The sequence below is a fragment of the Dipteris shenzhenensis genome, chromosome 13 (assembly GCF_047967505.1).
Source record: "Dipteris shenzhenensis isolate YYH24624 ecotype China chromosome 13, Dip_SZ_1.0, whole genome shotgun sequence".
Taxonomy (NCBI): Eukaryota; Viridiplantae; Streptophyta; class Polypodiopsida; order Gleicheniales; family Dipteridaceae; genus Dipteris; species Dipteris shenzhenensis.
The window spans coordinates 10,815,684-10,841,962 of NC_141608.1; the positions used below are offsets into that span (position 1 = coordinate 10,815,684).

At 41.9% G+C, this 26,279-nt stretch overlaps 1 protein-coding gene and 2 pseudogenes across 4 annotated transcripts in view; 1 reads left to right on the top strand and 2 right to left on the bottom strand.

Moving 5' to 3' along the window:
* Positions 1–26,279, top strand: part of SS4 (starch synthase 4) — a 153,403-nt gene that overhangs the window by 47,992 nt on the left and 79,132 nt on the right. For all 4 annotated transcript variants that reach the window (XM_087383530.1, XM_087383531.1, XM_087383532.1 and 1 more), the window contains 2 exons: positions 20,397–21,492; positions 21,588–21,639. In XM_087383530.1, the coding sequence (XP_087239656.1) occupies positions 20,397–21,492; positions 21,588–21,639 (1,148 nt within the window). The remainder of the gene's footprint in view (positions 1–20,396; positions 21,493–21,587; positions 21,640–26,279) is intronic.
* LOC147895015 (uncharacterized) lies at positions 9,418–9,981 on the bottom strand (annotated as a pseudogene).
* LOC147895016 (uncharacterized) lies at positions 10,627–11,400 on the bottom strand (annotated as a pseudogene).

A 26,279-nucleotide genomic window follows, 5' to 3' on the forward strand; every position in this document is an offset into this window, starting at 1 on the left:
AGAAGTGGGAGAAAGCCATGCAGTCAGAAATGGACTCCCTACTTCAGAATGATACATGGGACTTGGTGCAGTTACCTGCAAACAGAAAAGTTTTGCCATGCAAGTGGGTTTACAAAGTCAAAGTGGATTCAAATGCTTTACCGAGGTATAAGGCCAGATTGGTTGCCAAGGGATTTAAGCAGGAGAAGGGCATTGACTTTGATGAGATCTTTTCCCCTGTAGTCAAGATGACTACTTTGAGAGCAGTGTTGGCTCTTGTTGCTCATGCTGACATGGATTTATGTCAGATGGATGTGAAGACAGCTTTTCTTCACGGAGATCTCCATGATGAGATCTATATGGGTCAGCCAGAGGGATTTGCTGTTAAAGGGAAAGAGCAGCTTGTGTGTAAGCTCAAAAGGAGCTTGTATGGACTCAAGCAGGCGCCAAGAGAATGGTACAAGAAATTTGATGCATTCATGCAGTCCCAAGGGTATCATAGGTGTGAGACCGATCATTGCTTATACACCAAACGGGCAAAGGATGGCAGTTTGATGCTACTCATTCTATATGTAGATGACATGCTTATTGCCAGTAAATCTCAGCATGAGATTACTGCTTTGAAGAAACAACTGCATAGGTCTTTTGACATGAAAGACTTGGGTGATGCAAATCATATTCTTGGGATGCGTATTACTCGTGACAGGTCCAAGGGATTTTTGTTTCTGTCACAGAAAGAGTATATTGACAAAGTACTGCAGAGGTTTAAAATGGAGGGGGGGAAGTCCATTAGTACCCCGTTGCCTCCACATTTAAAACTCAGCAGTAAGGACAGCCCCAGATCAGATGATGATAAGGCTGAAATGGCCAATGTTCCGTATGCATCTGCAGTTGGATCTTTGATGTATGCCATGGTTGCCACTCGTCCGGATATTGCTTTTGCGGTGGGAGTCATCAGCAGGTATATGGCAAATCCAGGCAAGCGGCATTGGGAAGCAGTGAAAGGTGTCTTGAGGTATCTCAAAGGTACCAAAGACTTGTGCATATGCTATGGTAGGAAGGATGCATTGGTGCATGGTTTTACAGATTCAGACTATGCAGGGAATGCAGATAACCGGAAATCTACTACCGGTTATATTTTCACATTTGCAGGAGGTGCTATATCATGGGTGTCTCGGTTGCAGAAATGCGTTGCACTGTCAACCACAGAAGCTGAATATGTTGCAGCCACTGAGGCCTGCAAGGAAGCAATATGGCTTACTCGGCTGGTGGGAGATTTGGGCATTACAAGTGACATGCCAGTTTTGCATTGTGATAGTCAGAGTGCTATCATGTTGGCAAAGAATCCGGTCTTTCATCAGAAGACCAAGCACATAGAAGTGAAATATCATTTCATCAGGGAGGTACTGGAAGACAAGCGTCTTGAGCTTGTGAAAGTACATACTGATGATAATCCTGCAGATTTGCTCACTAAGAGCTTGCCTACAGAGCGGTTTGCACATTGCCGCCACATCATGGGATTAGGATGAGACCATTCTTACTTTATGGTCTTGTATACATTAACTGTATATTGCTGTAATTTTTATTCTTTTCTCCCTTTAGGCACATTGGCCTTTAGGTGGGAGGTTGTTGGGGTAAAGGCACATAGCCAACCCTTAGTTAAAGAATTAAAGATAGGACACCTATGACTGTCTTAAGACAGTCATAGGGTAAACCTAATCCTAATAAAACTTAAGTGAGTTTGTGGTGTGGCTCACTCATCACTTCACACCCGCACTATTGTGTCTCTCTCACTCTCACTCTCTTGCTCACTTCCTTCTCTCTTCCCCCCTCTCACAACCCTCCCTCACTAATCCCTTCAGAAATTCCGAAATCAAGACTCTCCTACTCCTACCTTTTTCCTACATCCTGACCACCCCCCTGACCACCCCCGATAACCCATGAACCAACAAGAACTTGCAGCAGCAAATTTCGAAATTAGGACATACCTGGAGGAAGAAATCGTCCAAAGTTTTCGCATCAGAAGTTCCTACCTCAGGAGTTGGCTTTGATACCAACTGACACGTCCCAGCACTCCTGAAACCTTTGATCTGCAAACACACACACACAACGTAAGAAACTAAGCAGGCTGCTCACAACCCAACCATGACATCCACAGGATGTGATCCCGAATCAGGAGATGTCCCCTCCGAGCCACGAGCTGAGCTACTGGCACGAACTCCCAACCAGATGCAAACCAGCCTGGTGTCCCATACCACCAGGTGGCGCTGTGAAGCCTGGGATCTGCTACTGGGCCTTGGGCTACGCTAAGATGTAGGCGCGCGTCCGCGACTCAATCCAAGATCAGACCTAGCAGCTGGGAACGAAACTTGCTCCCATCGGCTCTCTGAGAACTGAACCTCTGGGCCCCTTTTATAGACTTGGGCCCCAAGCGCCAAAAATAGCGAAGACCTCAAACTGGTTCGTACCCTTGCCACTCAACCCGAGAATCAAGCCTGCCTAGCTCTAAGCCTCCCCAGGCTACCTGACCTAGTCTTGTGTACCCAGTACACGTCAGATACCAATCCGTGCACATGATAGGGTTAGCGGGGGGGGGGTTAGCAGAGGTAGCGGGGGGTAGCGGAGGGGGTTAGCGAGGGGATAGCGGGGGGGGGGTTAGCAGAGGTAGCGGGGGGGGGTAGCAGAGGTAGCGGGAGGGGGTTAGCAGAGGTAGCGAGAGGGGGTTAGCGGGAGGGGGGTAGCAGAGGTAGCGGGAGGGGGTTAGCAGAGGTAGCGAGAGCTAAGGCAGAAGTAGCGGGGGGGGGTAGCAGAGGTAGTGAGAAACCACCAAAATAATATATTTCCATCCAAAGCTATGGACACAATACAAAAGAGATGGATCCAGAGTCCCACCAATGGTGTGGTCCTTTGATCTTACCACAAGGTACTCCTTCTATCTACTGGCTATCTCTAGACTCAAGCCTGCGTGCTCCACCTCGAGCATAAGTAGACTTTCCATCCAAAGATCTTCTCCACCTTGCTGTCTGGAAACCAGCCTAGGTGGGCTGCCACTCAAGCTCAGTCCGCAGCTCCTTCAAAGTGAACTTCACCTCCTGTGGATAGGCCCCAGGCTAGCCTTCTTGCTGCTCGTGTGTGTTGTCAGAGGGCTGCTCCATATGATATGAAATGAGGCCACAAGGCCTGCCTTTTATAGGCCCAAGGGCTTGCCCGAAAAACCAACCAGCAGCATCATTCTGGACGACCCAAACAGGCCGACCAGTATGATACCTAGTGTACTATGAGATTCGAGGTCGCTACCACTGTCTCTTCAGAGAGGGCTCCGGGCTCCTTTTCAGATTCCTCACCTATCCAGATCAGAGATGCCTCGTGGCCTTTATTCACGAGGGGGTCCGACACAGAGAGTACTTACTCATGCGACGGGGCTTGGACGTGACAGAGACCCCGACCCGACGACTGCAGCATGACACACGAGACATCGAGGGGGGACACAAATCACTCTGGGGGACCTCCCATCATTGTTTAGAATCGGGATACGTCCCACGGGAGTCACGATAGCTCTAGTCTTGCGTCGAGCCTTCTCCAGGAGACCGAGACGCACGGCACCCCTTGACAGATGCCAGCGTCCCATCACCGACTATGCACCAGCCAGGGCGACATGACATACGGAGGATTCTGCTCTGCTCCAGTCTGTTTTCTTTTCATTGTCACACCCAGATGTATTCGATTATGTATGATCAGACTTAGGATTCAGCACCGGTGATGATGCTTGTTTAGTAGCTCCACCCTTACTGTGATTTGTATCAGGTTTTCTTTCAGTCTCATAGACCCATCGGTCTTCCGAAGACTCTAATAAAATTTCTTTCTTTCTCTCTCTCTCCCAAAACATAAAAAACTAAATGGACCCCTTACACTTATGTACTGCTTCCTACAAAGATGCAAAATTCTCCTCATTCAAGCCACAACTGCTTGTGAAGACTCTATACAACTTCATTTTAGTCTCTTCCAAATAAGCAACTAAGAGAAAAAATGCTTCGACAATCTAGCTGATATGGCAATGCAACACTTGAGATAGAATTTATCTCAATATCAGCAAGCGGCAACATGAAGCCAAACTTAACAAGGTGAAATTAGCATGTCCGCTAATATGGCAAGAACATATATCTAGATGAATCCAAGAAAATGCCCAAACTCATCCTTTAAAGACACAACACATCATCGGCCAAGGGCCCTTGTAATGAGAGCCCTTTAAGGGCGGGGGCGGTTTTCCTCCTAAAAATAAAATGCTCCTCAGACTCAACCTCCTGATAGTCGCACAATGTGCATATGCGATGCTTCCTAGGGATCCCCTGTGCTCTGCCGCTCTCTATGCGGAGGCGGTGTGATGATACCCAAAACTGTCCGATGGAGATCTGTAGTGAGTGAGGCATATGAAGCTCAGTGTACCCCGGTGGTGTGATGAATCCCTCCTCCGAAACACGAAGATAGTAATCTCTGTAGAAGCTTAGCTTCACTAGAAGCTCCCTCGGCTCCAACCAGGTCCTAAAGGTGTGTAGCTGCAGGAGATCCTCTCGAATGACCTGGTTGGTATGTGGCCCGATCGGGATGGTGGGTGGGAGTACGAGAGGGGCATCTAAACTGTACTGAAAAGGAGGTATCCTATCGATGTGAAACCCTAGTTTCACAAACCATCTGTCAGTCCGTGCATACCAGCATCGCTCGTCTCCCTCTGCTGCCAACCTCATGGAGGAATCGAGAGCCAACCATGGCAACCTCTGTCTCCCTGATGTGCAGTCCCCATATGATCTAACCCGGTGTAGATATGTGATGGTTTGAAAGGTTGCATCTAGCTAGAGTGGAGAAGCACCAAACTCGGCTTGAATGATGTGATGTGGTACATATGGTTTCCCCCGGATCATTCGTGAGAGCATGAGGATTTGCAGGCGCTCCACCCGTGTCCACTCTATCTTTGACATGTCAGGTCCCCAACAAGGGCTGCCATACATACCGGCTGGTCGGACCAAGGAGTCGAAGAGAAGAGCCTTGGTTCGAGGGTCCTGGAAGTGGGAGTGGAAGCACTATCTCTCTAGCCGAGGCAGTGAGGCGTATCCCCTACTTAGTCTGGCCTGCATCGCTAGTCTCATCGTGAAGATCGGGCTGGAGAAGATGACCTGCAAGTAAGTGCATGAGGATAGGATCTCAACTGGTGACCTACCAAAAGTGAATTGCTTCCGTTGCATGTTTGCTTGAGAGGTGTTAAAGATCATGACCTTGGTCTTGCCAAGGTTGACCTCCAAATCATGGGATAAACAGAAAGCTTGCAGTGCATCTAGGTGTCGCTGGAGCCCCTTGGGTGTGGATGACAAGAGTGCCACGTCATGCATAAATAAGAATCCTAATGATGATCCCGGCAAGTGAGCAACGAGTCCCTCCGGAGGCCCCGATGAAAGTCTCAAGCTCATCGATGTAGAGGCCAAACAGGGTTGGTGATAAGGGACAACCCTGTTTGACCCCTATGGTACTCAAGATCTCATTTGTCCAACCTGTGTCTGTCCGAACTCGGCCTGAGACTCTCTCATAAAGTGCGATGACTGCCCAGATGATCTCCTAATCAAATTCCAGTGCCTATAGGCGTGTGATGAGTCGAGCTCGAGGTATTGTGTCAAAGGCTTTGCAGAAATCCACAAAGCAGCAATATACCCTCTCCTTCCGTGATCTAGCCTCCTCTATGACACTCTTGAGTGTGAGTATGTGATCCATAGTCCCATGGTCTCGCTTGAAACCGGCCTGATCCTTTGCTCTAAGCCCTCTCATCTTTGCGGACAGGCTGACCGACACATCCAATACTGCTGCATAGATCTTGGACATCACATGTCCAATCATGATAGTCCTGTAGTTACTCGGGTCCATGGGATCTCCTGTCTTGTGGATGGGGGTGATGGTGTTGAGTGTCCAAGTGCGAGGGAAGCCAAGGCAAACAGCGTCATTGAATAGCTTTGCTAGGATCGGGGCTAACGTGTCGATCCCATATGCGATAAACTCAGTGCATAGCCCCTCGTGGTCCTTAGCTCGGCCATTGTGCAGTTTCAATGTCGTGTCCTTGACTCCCCCTCTAGTGAACAACGTGCAAGTGGTGGGGGGAGGTGTGTGTATGAGATCTGGAGTAGGCTGGTGTGGGACATCATAAAGATGGCGTGCATACGTGTGCCAAACTCTCGTGTCGATGAGGGGTGATGGAGACCTCGCGGGTCTATGTGACAAGATACAAGATATATGTAACCCATACAAGCCACTGTGGGCTGAAGCAAAGGGCTCACTAAGGCCCTTGCTGAGTGCTAAGTGCTAAGAATGCAAGAAGGTAGTACAAAATATAGTACGAAGAGAGAGAGAGAGAGAGAGAGAGAGAGAGAGAGAGAGAGAGATTTTATTCCTGTTTTTTGAAAGATGTCGTTTCTTGATTTGCTTGTTTATTTTTGCTTAGTCACCTTCTTCTTTATTTTTTCTTAGTCACCTTCTTCCTTTCTTCTTTCTTTCTCTTTTGTTTATTTGATGTATTTTAGTAAGCACTAGGTTTGCCCAAGAGACTCCGCGGGTCTTTAGAAACTGAGTATAGCTGCTCAAGCTTGGGCACTGATGATGACATAAGTGTTGCTTTGCTTGCTAAGTATGTCTTCCTTCTGTTTTTCAAAAAAGTTTTTGCTATCTCTTTTTCCTCCTCTTTCATTTTCTCTTTTATTTTTTGTGTAGATTTTTGAACTTTAGAACAACAAAAAATCGGGTACGTCTTTTCTCTGAGCGTCTTGGTGTGAGCACATTTTTCTGAGCATGGCCTATATTGTGATTTCGTAGACAATTTTATCATAACATCACACACTATTTAGTCATAAAACTACCCCAAGAAGATACTATATACATTTCTACCCCACAAAGATGCCGCTAACATCACACACCCTTTAGTCATAAAACTACCTAACAAAGATGCTATATACATTTAATTACATTTCTTTCCAATAGTATCTAGGGCTTATAAGATCCCTTTATTGACAAAACTACGTTTCATGTCTACTTCATTTCAACACCCTCCACCTATATCATCCATCATTCATACTATCATGATAGATAGTGATTTATCGATGAAATGATTGCAAGTCACATGGTGAAGAATTTAGGGTGCAAATTCGCATGCATCTATGCCGAAACATTTATTAGTTGCATCAAGGAGATACTTTCAGATTCAATTCACCATGATGATCATTTGTACACAACTCATAGTTTTGACATGCAAACCTTAACTAAGATATGACATGATTGTCACATCTCTAGCAAATAGAAAAAGTTTTATGAAACCAACATGCTCAAAATTGAATATGTGATATTGAGATTAATATTCATGGGTACTCACATGATGTACTAATAGTTCTTCAATATGATTACTACATCTCTAGCAAATGAAATAGGTGCAAGACACCACAAAAGTTATGCATGTTCAATACTAGGGCATCATAAGCAAAATGAATTGCTTGAAGGGAAAAACTCATGTCAAATCACTAGACTCAATCTTCTTTACTGATGTCATCCACATAGATATTGCGATGATGCCTTCTCTCTTTGATGGGGGCATTGAATGCAATGTCATTACACATCATCTCAGCCATAGCACCTGCATAAGAAGACAAAAAGCTAAAATAGATCAATCAATATCAATGCCTCATTGATAATAATATTCTCCAACAAATAGGTTTAAAAAGATAAAAGACGAGAGTAACATACTTACTAGTCATCTGGAAGATTAACAACCATTTCCACATCTTCGGAATCATTTAGAGTCCCATAGTTGCTTAACACATTTCCCTTTCCTTTCTGTCTATCCAAAAATGGTTGCAATATAGAATTGCAAATGTCAGGATCATTCTCAATAGATAAGCATGCTCTCCCAGAATGCACGCATGCTTTTTGCATAGAACCAGTCCCAGCACCTAAGTCCACCACGTCCAGAAATTGGACACAACTCCAAGAAGTACAACATCATGCATGGAGCCTTCTCCAATGCACCTCTCCATGGAATACTCTCTCCATGTTTTATAGTCTGCTCACTTGTTGGTAAATAATGATGAAACAAACTACTTCCAAAAGCAATGCCCAATTTGGTACCAACCATGGAAGCATTTCCAAGATTACAAATACAAGACATACCAGCCCGATGAAGAAGGCATAAAACCACAACATCCACCTAAAGACAAGAAAAGAATTAAACTTATGCTTAGTACAAGCCATTTCATTATACAAGAGCATAAATTCTTTCAACAGGTCATTGTACGACAATTGTCTCACCTTATGATCAATACCACCAACTTTGATTGTATTATATGCATCCAAGCATTGCATGTACATTCGACATGCAAACTCCAATCTACTGATCCTAGCATAACGCTCAACCAAATGAAGAACATGAGGAGCACACATAACTAGGATCCAGCCAGAATCTGAAACAACTGTGGCGGCTACTAGCAAGGAGTAGCGTACATGGTCCTCTGTTAATAAATTTCAAGATGGAGATGTGGAATCCTCTACTCCAAGAGCTTCTAGCTGTGTAGGTAGATCAAGAATGACAAAATCTGCAGCCCAAGCAACACTCTTATCATTTCACCTCCAAGCGCAAAGTATTCCTTCATGTCTATATAGGCTTGTGTGAAGTTTGAGATAGACAATTGCTTCCCAAACTTGACATAATCATAGCACCAAACCTTGCAATGTGAAGCATCACATGTGCCACTCCGATTCAAAGTTAGAGAGGTCAATGGAATGTACAAAAAGCGGATAGACCTATCTTTCCATTTACATCCTTTCAAAATGGGTGTAGACTGCGGTACCTGCACATCTGTATCCACACCACATATGTAAAGACACAAAGTGATAACAACATATGTTACACAAACAAATAACAGCTTGAAAAAAGACCAAGAGAGCTTACCATTATTAGTACCAGGATTTTTTGGTGGCCTACCACCCTTCTTTAGTTCCATACTTGAATCCTTGTCCTTTTTAGTCATCTTCTCAAGTGTTTTTTGAATCTCAATGACTGCATCATCCTCGTGGACTGAATTTGAGCTTGATGAACCCATCTCTCCCTTTTTATGCTGTGTGTACAGCTCTACCTTCTCCTCGATGCAACATCCTTTTTTCATATCGAGCCACCACGGGCAGTTCTTTCTCTCCCACTCATAGAGCACTTGCTTCCCTTCTTTTTCTATCATGTTTGGAGAGTACATACAGAATTTTAAGTCCTGAATTTTTGTCCATACTTGACATATGGGCAACAATTTTTCAATCTTACCAACAGCTTTTAAGGATTGCAAGAATCTGCATACAATAAGAGTCTTAGTACAAAAGCGAAATACTTAAGGATGGATTTTTAATTGAAAAGGAAAAAACATGTATTGCTTACCTAAATACCAATCGTCGAGATGCCCTCGTCATCTCCATTTGTCCTGTTGCAGCTGTAGCAACACTCATTGAATCCTTTTAATCTTCATAAAGTTCAAGTCTGTTCATTGCTTGTATCTCCCCAAAATACTCTCTCAACGTAGGATCTTGAGGAAGCACAAAACTAGCTTGTTGACTAGCAACCAAGACCTGAGAGAGTAACCTTTCAGATTCACAAAGCAACTGATCCATCCATGCCTCTTTCGCCATCCACTTTATGAATTCTCTATCAGCTTTTGGCATCCCATAACTTGTTCTCAAATTTGAATCTGAGCCTAAGATTCTGAGGGTTGCTAGTTGTGTCTCCTTTGAGACCTTTGCAATGGAGATGTTATACAACTTTTCCAATGTGACAATGGATGATTTATCATCAAATGGGAGGCTCCACAAGATATTAAACCAATCTTCACCATTTGTTGGTTTGACAATAGACAGAATCTACATATAAACAATACATGCAATCGTCACACTCAAGTGTATTTTCTGATCATACAATACATGCATATCCCATACCTTGATCATTTTCTAAACAAACATCATATTTACATCCTTTTTTAATGTTCTTTCTTAATCTCAAAAAACACTTGAACACTTTAAAAAATCAACTTTATGTTAAGAATCATTAAATTAACCATACCTTGATCATTTTTCGACCGTACTTGAGATTCACATCCTTTCGAATACTTTTAAGTGCTTTCTCCATATCAGCAACACTCAAATTTGGCTGAAGTCCTTTAGCTTTGCCTCATAATCTTGCTTGTATAGTGGCTAAAATATATTCCAAAGAAATGAATGAGTACAATGAATTAGTTAGTTCTAATTCAAAAGACATCCATGACAAATGGTATGAAACTTACTGCAAATACCATTCTCCCTAGCATCAGAGATGTCAAAGGATACCAAGTACTTGATCCTTTACTGCTTTCATTTGCCCTATGCTTTTCAAGTGTCTTTTTTTCTTCCTGAGAAAAAAGTGATAAGTACTCATTCTCATCACACGAACACATTGTCTTCGTGTTGTACAAATAATCCTTGAGATTTGTTTTAATAATTGCTGTTTCATTAAGGCTGAAAAATAAAAATATATAGCTTCAAACATATTAAGAATTGTTCACAAAACCCTTAAAAGCTCGAAAAAAGGTAACACATATAAGCAAGAACTCGCACTTACAGATTGAACCTTTGAAGAGCAGCTATTAGCTTCATTTCTGTTTCTTTCTCTGGAGTAATAAAACTTGCTAAAACTCGAATATGCCATGCCTTTGATGTCTTGAATTTCTCTTTAATTAGAGACATCCATGCAACAGTAAGGTGATTCCCCTTCCACACAAAAAACATCTTTCGAGACAAAAATGACCAATCAGCATCATCAACAATCTGTGCCTCAAATTCTGCATTTACATTCCTCCAACAAGAATCCCATGATTATTCAATTTCATTTGTCACCTCTTGTGAAACACCATCCGGAAGTGTTGTAGATAAAATAAACATTCCTTTCTGTTGAATATATTTTTCTGCCTCTAGAGCTTGCTTTAGGCTATCCATATCAGTTCGTAGGCCCCTCACTCTTGTGTTTACAACACAACGACATAATGGGATCAAGGGAGCAATCTTTCCAGGATTGATTGCAAGAGATTCAATAACATCCTTCCCCTGGCCAATATCAAGTGCAGCAGGAAAATCTTGCTCAAACTCCTCATCCAGTTGTTTATCCTCTTTCTTTCTCTTCTTAGAAGATTCCTCCACAATTATAGTAGTGTCTTCAAAGTCTTCCATCTCCTTATCCTCTGCAACTCCAATTTCAACCTCTTTTTGAAACTCTAAATTAGGTGTACATTCCACTTGCAAACTTCTCTTGCTACTTGTCCTTCCACCTCTCCTGCCTCCTCGTTCTCCTCTTCCACCTCTCCCCCTCCTCTCAGAAGTTTTTATTTTTACCATCCTGCCAATGTGACACAAATGCATTTAAAAAAAGAAGTCATCGCATGGTATAGAATAGACTTACAAGGTCAATTAAGTCCCAGCATTACTTCAATAGCATACAAAGAAAGCCCAAGAGGCTTCAAAATAGAAAATGCCTGAAGCTTGATCGTGATGCTGCTAATTGAAGCTGCACTTGACGAGATGATGGGGCTTGAGGAGACTAGCTGGACAACAAAAGCATACAAAGAAAAGTTATTAAGCATACAAGAACAAGTTATTAACCACAAAAGCGTACAATATCTCGAATATACTATGTTGTGTCTCCTAAGGCCTCCTCGTCTCCTTGCCTCCCCCTCCTTGCCTTATTTTCATAATAGTGCATGTGTCTAAAAGGGAAGCAAAAAATCTCCAAGTGCTATGCGTACATATGTCAAAATATCATGTGGTGTATAGGAAAACCACGTGATGTGCCCTTAAACCACACAGTGTATTTTGTTTATACAGCTTGGTTTGCAATAGCGAACACTTATGTTTTGTATGAGGATCAATTAAGATACCATACCTGTCCGTAAGCGAGTACTGTAGCATTATATCCATGAAAAAGGCCCTCCACAAGGGGTGAGACACAATCTTCAAAGATGGTAGACGATGGAGAACCTGTGCTACCGTAGACATGGTCGAAGGTGAAACTATGGTTACCTATTTGAACCTGCACATAGCATAAGTCGGATAGTTTATTGTGATCAAAACGCAAAGCACTCGAGAACTTTGTTCAAAATTTTTGAAACATAAGCATGTCCTGTGATAGCGTTACGTAATTCAAAGATACCCAGGAGTGGAGAGATCAAGCAATGAGGTAGTTAGTACATTGAAGTATATATACACAAGATACCCAGCAGGGAGGTAGCAGTTTCCCCCAACCCATGAGCGTTCGTTGCTAAAGAAGCTCGGGTAATTGGAGGAAGAAGCATTCATTAGTTTGGCGGCATACACGAAAGTAGCAACAGAAAGGTATCTCTTACGTCTGAACTCAACGAATCTCAAGAATCATATGTTTTTAATGTTCAATTTTAAGCTTCACAACAAGTTTTTAATGTTCCGCTCCTATTTTCTGGATCCAGTGGTCACACTGTCTCCAGTCTTAAACTCTATCTACAGAAGCAAAGGATCACGTGATGTCCCCCCGATTTGAAGAAAGTCTTCTATAGATCGGAGGCAGAGAGGGAGGGAGAGCGGGAGGCAGAGCGGGAGGAGAGCGAGGGAGAGCGGGAGCAGAGCGGGAGGGAGAGCGGGAGGCAGAGCGAGGGAGGCAGGGAGGGAGGGGCCTTTGATTTTCTTAAGCCCTTAAGAAAATGAAAGGCCAAAAGACCCCTTTCGTCGAAAGGGGTCTTTTGGCCTTTCATTTTTTTAAGGGCTTAAGGGCTCTCATGAAAATGAATGGCCCTTAAGCCCTTAAGAAAATTAAAGGCCAATAGATCCCTTTCGTCTACGAAACCTTTCGTCTACGAAAGGGGTCTATTGGCCTTTAATTTTCTTAAGGGCTCTCATAAAAATTAAAGTTCACATTGATATTTGTAGAAATAATCATCCCTCTTCCATGATAAAGAACACCTTTGCTAGCAAGGGACCACCACATGCCTCGACCGACCCAAGTACTTAACGTTGCCTCTTTATTAGCTAGCACTCGTTTTTATTATTCAATGCGTTTATTTTATTCACCATGACGGGACGACATACTGGCTATAGAAATGCCACCAAACTATGATGTTAATAGGAACCATGACTTATAATGATTATCATACGAATTCGATTGCTAATGAGAATGCGGCAATGATGAGCGATTATTTAATTAAACATCATTACTGTGTGAGGTTGATAATTTTTCATAATTGTGAGGTTGATAATTTTGCTGTGTGAGGTCGACATACAATTAAATATCTTTTTGATTAATATTCAATTAATGATAGAGACCAATAGACCCCTTTTGGAGAAAATAATTTTTATTTATTGTTAATGGAAGATAGAGGCCAATAGACTCCTTTTGGAGAAAATAATTAAATATAGAGGCCAATAGACCCTCGAAAGGGGTCTATTAGCCTCTATATTTAATTAATGGTTCATGAAAGATAGAGGCCCATAGACCCCTTTCGTCGACGAAAGGGGTCTATTGGCCTCTACCTTTCATTAATAATTGATGAAAAATAGAGTCCAATAGACCCCTTTCATCGACGAAACAGTCTTTTGACGAAAGGGGTCTATGGGCCTCTATCTTTCATAAATAATTGATGAAAGATAGAGTCCAATAGACCCCTTTTATCGATGAAACAGTGTTTTTGCATATTTTTAACATCATAATTTATATTCAAAAGGTTAGAGATGTGCTGACCAACCATTTCTTGTTCACCACAATTATAATTTATATCTATCTATCAAATTGTCGGAATGAATATGTAGCAATAATGAAATGTCATTGCTAGCGAGAATGGCTTGCAATAACTCCCATACATGTTAAAGAAAGGTTGGGGATTCAAAGGTCTAAGAGTCCATGGTATTATAGTATTGTTGTTAACAAATGATGGCTAAAATTTACATCATGGTTCAGTACCATTGTCACACTTGTGCCGACTTTCACAAGACCTATCTTACAAAGTTGTGAGTATAAACAATGGGCAATGTGCAAAGCATTTGTGAGCAACTTTTCTTGCGGCAGACTCTTGTTTCAAATGAGTTCTTGAAACGAACACTCTGCTCTTGATCTCATCCTTTGGACTTCATCTCATTGAGTTGCACAGCTCAACCATTCTGTTCTTATGGAATCTGTCACAATTCAGAATGAGGATAGATCTTTGCATATGTTTGTTCGCACTTCCGTAGGTAGAGGAGTGTTGTCAGAGATGGTGCTTGCTAGCCATTTTCAATTCACACTTGGGTCCATATCTGTCCATCAGCACTTTGGTGATAATGGGTCTGATTTGACAATGGAGCTGTAATACGAAGTCCATGATGATGGATACAAAATGTTTCAGCTTGATGCGCAGTTTGGTGATATTTTCACCGTGAAGGGAGAAAGATTCAAGCTTGATGACAATGAACTTCAGAAGACTCTAGTGCACGAAAACAAAAATGATTTCTACTCTGTTTGCAATAAAAATGATGAGGCAAGGAAACATGATTCAGCTAGCAACATTGAGAATGACAAACAACATAGTGTCATTGAGATTATTATGCAACTACCTATAAAGAACAGATTGCGTGAGGCCTATGAGAAGGTTGAAATGCACGTCACTGTGGATGAGTTGCCTTCTACTTATGATGGTGATGTTTTCTTTGAGCTACCAGCTACTTCAATGAAACATCGCACAAAAGGTACGGAGTCAAAATTTGATGGTCATGTTTGGAGTGATCCTATTACAACAAATATAGTATTTCCTGGTGTGGTTTGTAGAAAGGAATGTGGAGGTCACCTCCGTTGTATAAATGCAACTTGTGGTTATAAAAAAAGAATTGGGAAAGAGAATGAGACACAATGGGATGGGAGATTGATTAGAGTGGTTCCAACAAATGTGTCAATTGAATCATATGGCTCCTTATCATGTATACATTGTGGCCGTCCACCAATTTGCTTGGAGAGATGTTACTGTGAAATGTTACTCTGCATGCCAGAATGTAGAGATGGTGTGAATCTTACTCGTGCAGTCATACACCATGGCCATCATAATCATCTCGTTGGAGATGGTTTGACTAGAAGAACAAAGGATGCCATTAAAACCGAAGTTTCTGAAATGGTGAGGGCTGGTGGTGCTGTATGCCCTAAAGGGATACAAAATATAATTGTCCAAGACATTATTTTGGAAACTTTATTGTCTAAAAAAGTGCAAGATGGGATTAAGATGTCGGATGTTGAGCTACAAGATTTGCTAAAACAATGTGAACCTTTGCTCGACAAAAGAAGGTAATTACCATAATATTTGTTATTGCATTGGTTTATTAAATTATGTTATTGACAATGAATATTGACCAACTTTATGTGTGTGTATAGATTATCAAGATGGATTGAGGAGGGTCGACGTGACTTTCGACCTGTGTCAGAGGGGCTAGATGGAATTTTATACTTGAAAAGACATTGTAGATATAATTATTTCCAAAGTGTAGTGTTTCCTGGACAAGTGCAACATAGTTCATTCAGCAGGTGTCATGTATTTAAAATGCCTACCCAAGGTTCTGGTTCAGGGGTTGATGTGGTAAATAAAATGAGACTTGGAGGAGAATTGGGTCATTGTTGGGTGTTGTTTGACTTCGTGAAGCGAATGAAAGATTGGACTACCATGGCTTGCCATGTGTATAATCCTTTTATCCAAGAGTTGCAAACAATTGCAACTTGTGACTTCAAGGTGGAAGACGCACAAATTCTATTTTGGGATACTCTCAACAAAGTAATGGTTTCATAAGGGTTTGACAATGCTGAATTCAAAGGGTTCATGGTAGATGAGGCCCAAGCCAACTGGAGAGCTGTACGTGCCACTTTCAATGGTGGCCCTGACAATATAATGGAAGGGAAAGAGCGTTCTTGCCTTTTCCATTGGGAGCAAAGTCTTCATTCCCATGCAAAGGCATGTATAAAAGTTGGCACCCAAGAGGAATTTAAAATCCGATGTAGACGCTGGAAGGATGCCTCTACAGAGCAAGCTGCAGAAGTCGAAATGAGAAGCCGCAAGTGATTCAGAGTTGCCACGGCTTGAAACTTGGTTTGCGTGGTGGCATGCTAGGATTTCCCATTGGGGCCACTACATTATAGAGGTTGGTTCTCTTGAATTTTTTTAAATCATGTTAATAATGTAATTTTGCCATTACAATATCTCTGGAATGCTTGGTTTGGAGAGTATGTTAGATAACGAGAAGTACTTGATACCTTGAACAAATCTAGCAGAGTCTATTCATGGTAGTTGGAGGGCTGGATTGAACCATGTCAAATATGTTGGTCTCTACAATGCCTCTATTAGTGACCTCTCAAATGCAATTTTACAAAGCTCTAGATACACATCTTTTTTGAAGGGCCAGTTTATCGGAAGTGGGCCGAGTCTAGAGACCTTAAAAAAAAGATCTGTCCAATCTCGGATTGACATTAGTGCCAAAACAGTTGTTGATCTAACAAGTAATGTTGCAAAGGAAATGGGTGTTGTATCTGAAGTATGTTTTAATGATGGAGATGACAAGACTGTGCGAAGGAGAAGGCCAAAGTCAATGCCTTCAAATATATGTGAGGATGATAGTCACCGCCCTGAGTACAGCTATGCAAATAAGAAAAGATACTCCATGTCTCCAAAATCTAGTACTAAATTTGCAACAGAGAGTTTTGAGGATGATGATTCCCATATGAAGTGCATGATGCAAATTGGGCATTTCGAAGAGTTCCTGTAACAAGCCAAGTCCATTGCCAGGCTTGGCTTGGACAAGGAGGAAAATGTAACAAGCTTGTCAATATAAAGGATCGTGAAAATCGATGTGGAGTTGTTGCATCATCATTCTTTGGGAGGATTCAAACACCAATTGGAGTGCGCTCCTAAATGATTTGGTTTTGTGGAAATGATGTAACCCACACGTGGAAGCCATCAACTAGCATTACAGGTATTCTAGGACCATCACCAGGAAGGTGGAAGGTTCAATCAGGAACATCCTTGACAAGTGTAGAGATTGCCAGGTTGACAAGCTCGGGGTTTGTCATATTAGGAGTGTCAACTCCGATGGTGGGTGCAAGTTGTGCTTCACCAATTCAAGCCCATGATGAAACAATAGTATTGCATGAAGATCGACCTCGGCGTCGAGATGACAAAGCAATCAGATGGCGAAACAAAATCTCCAAAGAAATGGAAGATAGAATTCAGAGGTCATTGGTCATGAAATGCATTGTTAAGGACGCAACAGTCGTGAAGGCCATGGAGCATGCTGAGTTCATTGTTTCTACAGAAGGATCACTGCAAAAAGGTATTGAATACAAGGTTGACATTTCTCCATTTCCTTCTTGTAATTGTGAAGACTTCATTGGACGATCATGCAAATTGGATGCCTATATTCCATGCAAACATATTTATTACATCTTCCTTTCATACCTTGGATTGGATAGCAGAAATAATATGTTTGTTCACCAAGCCACCTTGAGTAAAAAAGAGATATTCCAGGCATTGTCCCGCATGCCTTGAGGTTTAGTTTTTGTTTCATGATGGTCAACAGAAAATGGAAGGGCTATTATAATAATCCTTTTTCCATGAGGATTTTGAACCACAAAAATGGTATTTTTTTAAAGACTGAACCTTCATGATGTTGAATACAAAATGAAAAGATATCTATAATAATCCTTTTTTCCATGAAGATTTTGAACCACAAGAACAATGTTTTTGGAGCCTTTTGCATTTCTCCTTGTGTATATTTTTGGTTTGTTTCTCTACTTGTTGATAATTGTGGCAGGACGCTTTGTAGGAAACTTATTTGAAATAACATGAACTCAACACATCCAGTAGCAAAATACCAAACTATGAGTGTAAAATATTGACTTAAAATTTGGCTATATTTGTTACATTTCCTTTTGTACCTTGGATTGGATATAAGAAATCATTTTTTCCATGAGTAATTTGAACCACAAGGATAGTGTGCTAATTATTAATTGTGGTAGGACATTTTGAAGGATGAATTTACATCACAAAAGTTTGAACATGTCTTCTATGTGATAAATCATGTCTTCATTTTCATTTGCATAGGTTGAAAACTTATTTGAAATAATATGAACATGTATTGGAATATACAATAAATAACAAAATAGAAAATATTGTGAGTGTATTTGACTTAAAATTGGGCTATATTATTTACATATTACTTATATGGATAGAAAAGATAATATTTTTGGTCACCAAGCTAACTTGAGTACAAAAGAGATCTTCACAGCATTATCTTGCATGCCTCAAGGCATGGTTTTTGCAGATTGCACACCTTCATGATGTTGAACAAAATTTGAAAGGACTATTATAATAATACTTTTTGCGATGGAGATTTTAAACCACCAAAATAATGTTTTGGAGTCTTTTTCATTACTCCTTATGGAAACTTTGGGCTATTTCTATACTTGATACTTGATAATTGTGATAATTGTGATGGGACGCCTTGTAGGATGATTTTACAATCACAAAACTTTGAACGTGTCTTTTACGTGATAAATCATATCTTCATTTGTAGTGATGTAGGTTGGAAACATATTAAAATTGTCAATATAGAATAATTAGAAAACTATGAGTGGAAAATATTTTGACTTAAAATTAAGCTAGTGTAACAAAGATGCAGAATACTGGATTTTGCTAAGGTCGAACGTAATCTTTTTTTTTTTTGGTGGACTATACATCCCTTTTAATCAAAAAAGGGGTCTAGCAACTTCAAGATTTGTTTTTTGGTTATTGGTTGTTGTGGTTTATTAGTTTACAAGGATAACCACTTCTTTTATTGAGCAATATGGACCCTTCATTTACAAAACGGTTTCATAATCATGGCCTTATTTCATGAACTTCAAGAGTTAGAAAACTTGTTTAGTCAGAAATGAGGATATCCATTTCTTTTCCTAAGCAATGTGACCCCTTTATTCACAAAAGGGGTCCATACACTTGGATTGTTTTCATAAACTTTGACACAAAAAAACTACATTTTGATCCAATTTGCTCAAATGCTCAGATGGTTTTGCTCAAAAATTAGAAATCCCCTAAAAAATCTAAATTTGTATGATTGGATATATTCTAGTCTTACAAAGGTATATTGAATGAGGAGAATGTGGACTGATTTTTGATTAGCCTTCTCATTTGGTGCTAACCTTTGTCACAGCTGAGTCTGCTCTTGACCTTTGGAGGGCTGATAGAAACTCAATCAGAAGACCTTTGTATAAATGGATGCTCAAGTATGTGTGTGTGTGTGGACTTGCATGTGTGAGAGCATTAGCTAGTCCCTGCTATGCGTGATGACATTGGTGGGTATGCCATAGTAGCCAGTCCCTGCTATTGGGTGACGGAGTTTATGGTTTTCAACCTTATCATGAGACTGAAACTGCACTATGTGTAGTGTTTTTAGAGGATGAGTTTGGGGATGTTCTTGGATTCATCTAGATATATATTATTGTGTAGTGTTGGGAACACATTTTAGGCAATATGACATTCAATGGGAAAAGGACCATAGATGGAAATTGTTCCTGAATACACTCTAAAGGAGGGAGAGAGAAACTAGGCTAAGGAGATGAATGGATTCTCTTATCAGAAAAGCTGGGCATTCTTTTGAAGAGGAATGTAGATGCTCAGCCTCCAACTTTTACCACTCTAGAGTTTTTAAGGCCTATCGATGGGGCCAATTGTGTGATGATAGTCAATTGATGCTTGTAAAAGCTATTTGAAGGATGCACTTGTTACTACAGCATCATTTGGCTAGTAGAGGATGGACCAGTTGTTTGTGGCACCTGTTTTTTATTTGTTTTGATGAAAAAAGGATGACATTGTGTGTGTTGACTTTGTGGTTGGTCATATGCCTCCTAAATTTCACATAACCTCTGGAAGAACATGTTTGAAGGACAGTGGTTGTAGGAGCAATGGAGTAAGTGTAATATTAACAGTACTCACCTTTAAATGACTGCAAATCTTTTGTATGAGCGTTGCCTTACCTGCCTTCTAAAATTATTTGTTACTCTTTGAAAGTGAAAGTCGTGTAGACCTGGTTCAGATTAAAGTTTTTGAGGTCTTTTTGAGGTTTGAATCCTAAGTTTCATTTAGAGAAGAAAATCAGAGATGCACCTTGAACATCTTACGTCCTTATCTTTCTTGTATGTTAATAAACAAAAAGGAAAAAGGTCTGGTATCAGAGTTGGTGAGATGAGAGGGAGACAGATAATGCAGAGGGGAATGAGAGACTATTGTTTTGGATTTTACTGCTTTTTGTGCTCCTTCCTTTTCTAAGAGTTCGTTGTTTTGTTTTTGTCGTTTGTTTTTTTGGTGAAGGTATATTGGCACTCAATGAGGCTCAATTGCAAAATTTGGAGAAACTGGAGCAAGCTCGTTGTGAGAATGACAATCTACGAGGGCAAGTAAATGTGTTGCAGATGCGACTTGCAGAGGCTGAAGCAAAGTGGAAGCTTGCTTCACAAGAAAAGGTCAAGATCAAGTTGCTTGAAGAGGAATTGGCAGCCTTTCAGGCGAAGCTTTCAAAAGATTCTGAAGCAGGGGCAGAGTTAGAGCAACTGAATACAGAGTACAATAAGCTCTCAGAACATAGTAAAAGCTTGCAAGAAAGGGTTGATAAATTGGATAGTACAGAGGCAGAGTTAGAGCAGCTAAAGAAGGAGAAAGAGGTACTGCAAGAAGAAATCAGATCACTGCGCTTGGACTCAGCTGATTTAAGCCTTAATAACAGACTGATTAACCAGTTACAAATAGAGAAGGAGTCATTGCAGAGTAATGCCTCTGAACTCAAGCTTAAGCTGGATGCTGCGGAGTCAAACTCACTTGAGCTTGCCAAATTAAGGGCAGAAAAGCAGACTATACTTGAAAAGTTTCAAAAGTTGGAGACAGACGGTCCTGTAACACTCACGAGCAAGTACACCATGGGGCTAAATCCGAGTGAGAACCAGGCATTGCGTGAAAAAGTCGGTGAATTGCAGGCTGCTTTCGCTGAACTTGAAGCTGAAAATGAGCTTCTTAATCAGGCTCAGGCAGAAAATAAACTTTTGCGGGAGCAAATCAACATGCTTGAGCAGAGGCTTATTGAGTCAGATGCAGAAATAAGATCCCAATTGGAACTGTACCAGGCAGAGGTGGAAACTTTCCAGGCTAGTCTTGAGCAATTAAAACTGGAAAGGGCTATGATGTTGGATGATCATACTGTTGATGATATGCCATGGGACTTTTGGAGCCATTTGCTTCTTTGTCTTGATGGCTGGATGCTAGAAAAGCAGCTGTCACCTGAGGATGCGACAACGTTACGAGAGATGGCATGGCGAAGAGATCTTCGTATTAAGGATGCCTTTATTGCTAAGAAAGGGGCACCAGACCATGATATTATCTCTGGGCTATTAGAGCTTTTGAAAGCAAAGAAAAGGTGGGATTCTTCTGTTTCATTCTGCTCTCTAAGGCAATGGAAATTTTGACACAATGGCTGACTCTTTTATATTTGGCTGATGTGACTGCGTGTAGGCCAGGAATGCACATTGTACACATTGCTGCTGAGATGGCACCTGTTGCTAAGGTAAACTTTGCTCGACGCTGCATTCTTATCAACAAGTGGGACATCATTCTGCTGTTGGGCATTCTTGAGCTGTCTCTACCAATACTATGCCTGATTTAGTAGCTTGTTTGGGTGCACACACACAGCTGCACACATACTCGCATGTGCATTGTGTAGAGAGTTTGAGGTGGGGTTACAGGCACTTTCAAAAATGTGTTAGGGGGCCAACACTGTTGTGAGGAGTTGGCTATGTGTACATCTTCCTACTTCTGTTTGTCTACTTGTGTCGCATTGTGGTGCAACAGTGTGTGGAAATGTTTGAAGAGTACGAGAAGACTATTGGCAAAGATCAAAACTTACAAGTAACAAGATACATCAACTCAATGCGACACATAGAGTGGAAGCAAAGCAGAACCATCATCACACTTGCACTCATTATTGCTGTACTATGCTACAAATCTTTCACTAACTCACCACCAAGGTGACTATGAAATCCATTAGGATGTCACCAGTGACATAATATAGAAGATCACTTTTTAGGTCACCTCTCCCTCCCCACAAGGCCCAAGCATCACTCAGGCAAGCTCGTAGCTCTAGCCTTTTCTCCTCACTGTCCTTCAAGTCTCTGTTCTCCTCTCTCTTATACCAACCCGTCCTCTTCCTCTCATGTGTCTTCACCCTCTCACGTCCAAGTTCCATCCGCTTGTGGTAACCTCAGATTTTCGGATTGGCTATGGCAATGCTCCCCATGGCTGCAGGTGTCCCATCTCGCAGCCATTGCTTCACTTCTTTACTCCTTGATGACTGCCAAATTTGCTCGTTATGCCAGACAGATGTTGGCATATAGGCCATCCTTGAAAGTCGCTCCCACTAAGCATCAATCAGCCCTGTGGTGATTAACTCTTCCATGTGCCCCTTAGAGATGGCTCTGCTTCTCTTCAATGTGATTGGTGCGCTTAGGCTTCATGGCTGTGCATGCCCTGACATTGTGGGATACTGAAAGCTAGATCGAGTTGGTGGCCTCCATTGTCCTAGACTTTTTGATCATCATGTACTTCTTGGCTACAAGCTGACTGCGACTCTATGGTGGACTTTTGTTGACCTGGGCTTTGCAATCCCCAATGTGATTTGAATGTCATGGTCTATGCATCAGCATGATTTTGTGCGCCATAGAGTCAACACGACTTAGTGGCCTCCAAAGTCATCTCTTCACAATCTCCATACCTTGCCGTAGGTCTTCTTTCTTAGCTGTTTCTGTAAATTATAGAGTATTTGACTGAAATGAAAGGTGGCTTGTAGCCTTACAAAAATCATATTATTCATGTGGAGGATAGGAAAACCAAAATTGAAGATAAATTATACTAAGTGCAAGCTGACATCTTGTCTACATTCTCTTCTTCTAGATTACTTTTGTTCCATTCCGTCCCTTTAATCCCAAGGTCAAGTAGTCACATTTTGCATCTCTTTTCGGGCCTTTTGGGATATGGTAGAATTACGCTTTGAAATTGTATCCCATGAGAACATGTTAGCATGAGTGGGAGGGCAGCTCACCCTTGATGTCCTGCCTTCTGAGATGGCTTTCGAATTCGACTTCCATGGTCCTATGTCACGGCAAGGAATATAATTGACATCCAATGGCCCAATGTTAGGATTTCCTTGCCCCACTGTGATTGCAGTAGCTTGATGACAATATTTTATTGCCTTTGATATCCAATCCTGACTTCTGGGATGTTCATTTGAAATACCCTTCCTATTTTTTTCTTGTTAATGGCTGCCGTCCCTTCTAAGTGACTTGTGGTGAAAGGGGCTTCTTGTGACAAGAAAGCTGTGACTTGGGGATGACTCTGGCTTGACGATATGAAATACGTGGAGAGACTTGACAACTTTTCTTGTTTGCTCTCTCTCCTATCTCTTTAGTTCGTATCAGTCATTTCCAAGCTATCTCATTTTGTAGCAGGGAGAAAGCCTAACTCATTCTCCCTCGTGCTCGCTACTAATTGAACTGAGTGAATAATGCAATCAAAACACTAAGTGGAACTGTGGAGTGAGTGTGAGAGTCGTAGGGATGAATATAATGGGCCTCTGATGAGGGAAAGAAACAACTGAATAAATTTATAACCAATAGGGCTGAATACAACTGAAAGAATAGATACTGTATGGAGGGGATAACCCTTACTGCAAAAGACTAGAGAAGTACTGTATAGAGGGAACTAAATCCTCACTATAGGAACTGTAAATTGGAGGAAATAAGGGCTGCTGTGATGCAGACCCTTGCTGATGCCGTCCGGTGCTGAACCGGGACCTGTAGATGCAAAAAATGGGGCAGATATGCTGCTCCCTGATCCAGGTCTGATCTGCTGCTGATCTTGAGGTTGTTGCTGAGAACTGGAGCCCCAAACAGCCTGCAAATATGATGAATGAAGGAGCCAAGGGTCTGCCCTCATATAGGCCTTTTAGGGAAGACTAGCTGACCTGGTCGGATGGTCAATGCTGACCGTTGATCTTGGTTGGCTGGTCAATGCTGACAATGGACAATGCCGACAATTGACCAGGTCGGTCAAAAGCTAACGTTGACAAAAAACTCAAACGCGTTGACCTTTTGAACAGAAAGTCAACTGCATTTATTTGGACCTGCGTTGTCTTCTGAGGTTGCTTGGCGGTGTTTGTGGGCATTGCAGCGTAAAGGCAGCATGCCACGGGTTGTGGATGCCTGTGACATCCCCTTTTGCTGAAATTAGAACTGGGATATGAAGAGAGACTCCCGATATGTTGGAGGGAGGTGGCTGACTGTGAAATTATTGGCTCATGAATCCCGATCTGATGGAACTGAATATCTGGTTCATGAATCTTGATCTGACAGAATTAGATCCCAAGCTCTTCCGCTAACTCCTTGTAAGGATATTTGCTGCAGGGTGATGATCCAGGAAGATGCTCAATGCGAAGCTCCTCCGGTCGTATTGGTAATAAGGAAGGAGGGAGACTTGTTGTGAGGAAAACATTCTGGTCCTATTGTAGTACCATGTCCTGCTGGGGGGCATGACTTGTGCTCTCTGAATTGCTGTAATCAAAGGCCGAGGCGGAATATCCCTAAGCCAAGAGATGAACTTTGATCCATAGCCTAGGATCTTCATATCCAAGCCCCGGTTTTGATAATCAGGTCGAACTTCAAATTGGTGCTACCATTGTGTCCCCAAGATGATATCTGCTACCTGAGTAGGTGCGACCCTGAGTGGCTGATGGTCTACCCACGCTGAGATCTTGAGCATGCTGCTGGAGAGCGTAAGAGAGCATCTTGGGAGGCAAAAGAAGAGCGCAATTGCGAGGCTCAAGAAGCCATGGAGCTTAGCAAGAGCACTGCTCGGGAGGAGAAGGAAGAATGGGACTGATATCTTCTCATTTCTCTACTCCGCCCAGAGGGAGATGAGGAACTGGAGAGACCTCCGAAGCCCATCAAAGCTTCTTTTCCTAGGAAGCTCAATTCTCTTCGCTATAATGGTAAGACCAAACCTTTAGTGTTGAATTCGTGGCTCAACCAGCTTGAAAGCTATTTTCAGTTGTGCCTACAAAAGACAACGTAAGGTGTATTCTCGCATCGATGCATCTCACACGTGAGGCTATCAGCTGGCAGAAGGACCAATATAATGCATACGAGGAGACACCTCATTATGGGCGGACAGAGTTCATGAAAGATATCAAAACATGGTTTCTGCCAGCTCAGTACCTGGACAGACTGCAAAATCAGTTCTTCGAGATGCCCCAGGTTGATACTGAGATGGTAAACCATTATGCCAACAGGTTTACTCAGCATAGTTGCCAGTCAAAACGGAAACGGAAATGGGGAAATGGAGTTTCCGGCCCCCACCGAAACGAAAACGGAAGAAACGACAATATGGTGCAATTTTTTTATACATAATACAATTATCAATAGATTGCAAATTATACATAATACAATCATCTATACTTAAAGCATCATGCATGCTTCTATGATTCTAAATTCCTATGATGATTGATCTAGCTAGTATCATCTATTATCCATGAATGATGCTTAAACAATCAACATGTGTCATGAACTAAGCTCTAAGCTCTAAGTTCTAACTTCTAACAAGTTTGAAGTTACAACAATCTGAAGTGTGAGAGGGAGGATGGAGAGGTGAGAAAGGATGGAGAGGTAGAAGGAGGATGGGGAGGTGAAATAGGATGGAGAGGTAGAAGGGGTCGGAGGAAGATGAGAGGTAGGAGGAGGATGGAGAGGTAAGAGAGGAGAGGTAGTGGAGGGATGGAGAGCTGAGAGCAAGCCGAGGATGGACAGCAGCCAGCCTGCAGGATGGAGAGGATGCAGAGCAGGCTGCAGCTTGTAGGGTGGAGAGCAGCCTGCAAAATGGAGGGATGGAGAGGAGAGTAGGCTGTGGGTAACAGGGCCGAGGAATCAAAGATGGAGAGGCTGGAGAGCAGCAACACGGGAGGCGGCGGAAACGACAACAGAAGGCAACATATCAGTGAAAAACGGTTTAGTCAAAAGAGCGCAAAATATCCATGGGTTGCATACAGATATCTAGTGGTATGTTAGAAGTTTCAGACCATAGGATTATGAAGGTGCATACGAGCTTGTGAGCTCATGCTTAAGGAAAAGCAAGAAGTCTTAAGTGTAATCGGCCTTCAAA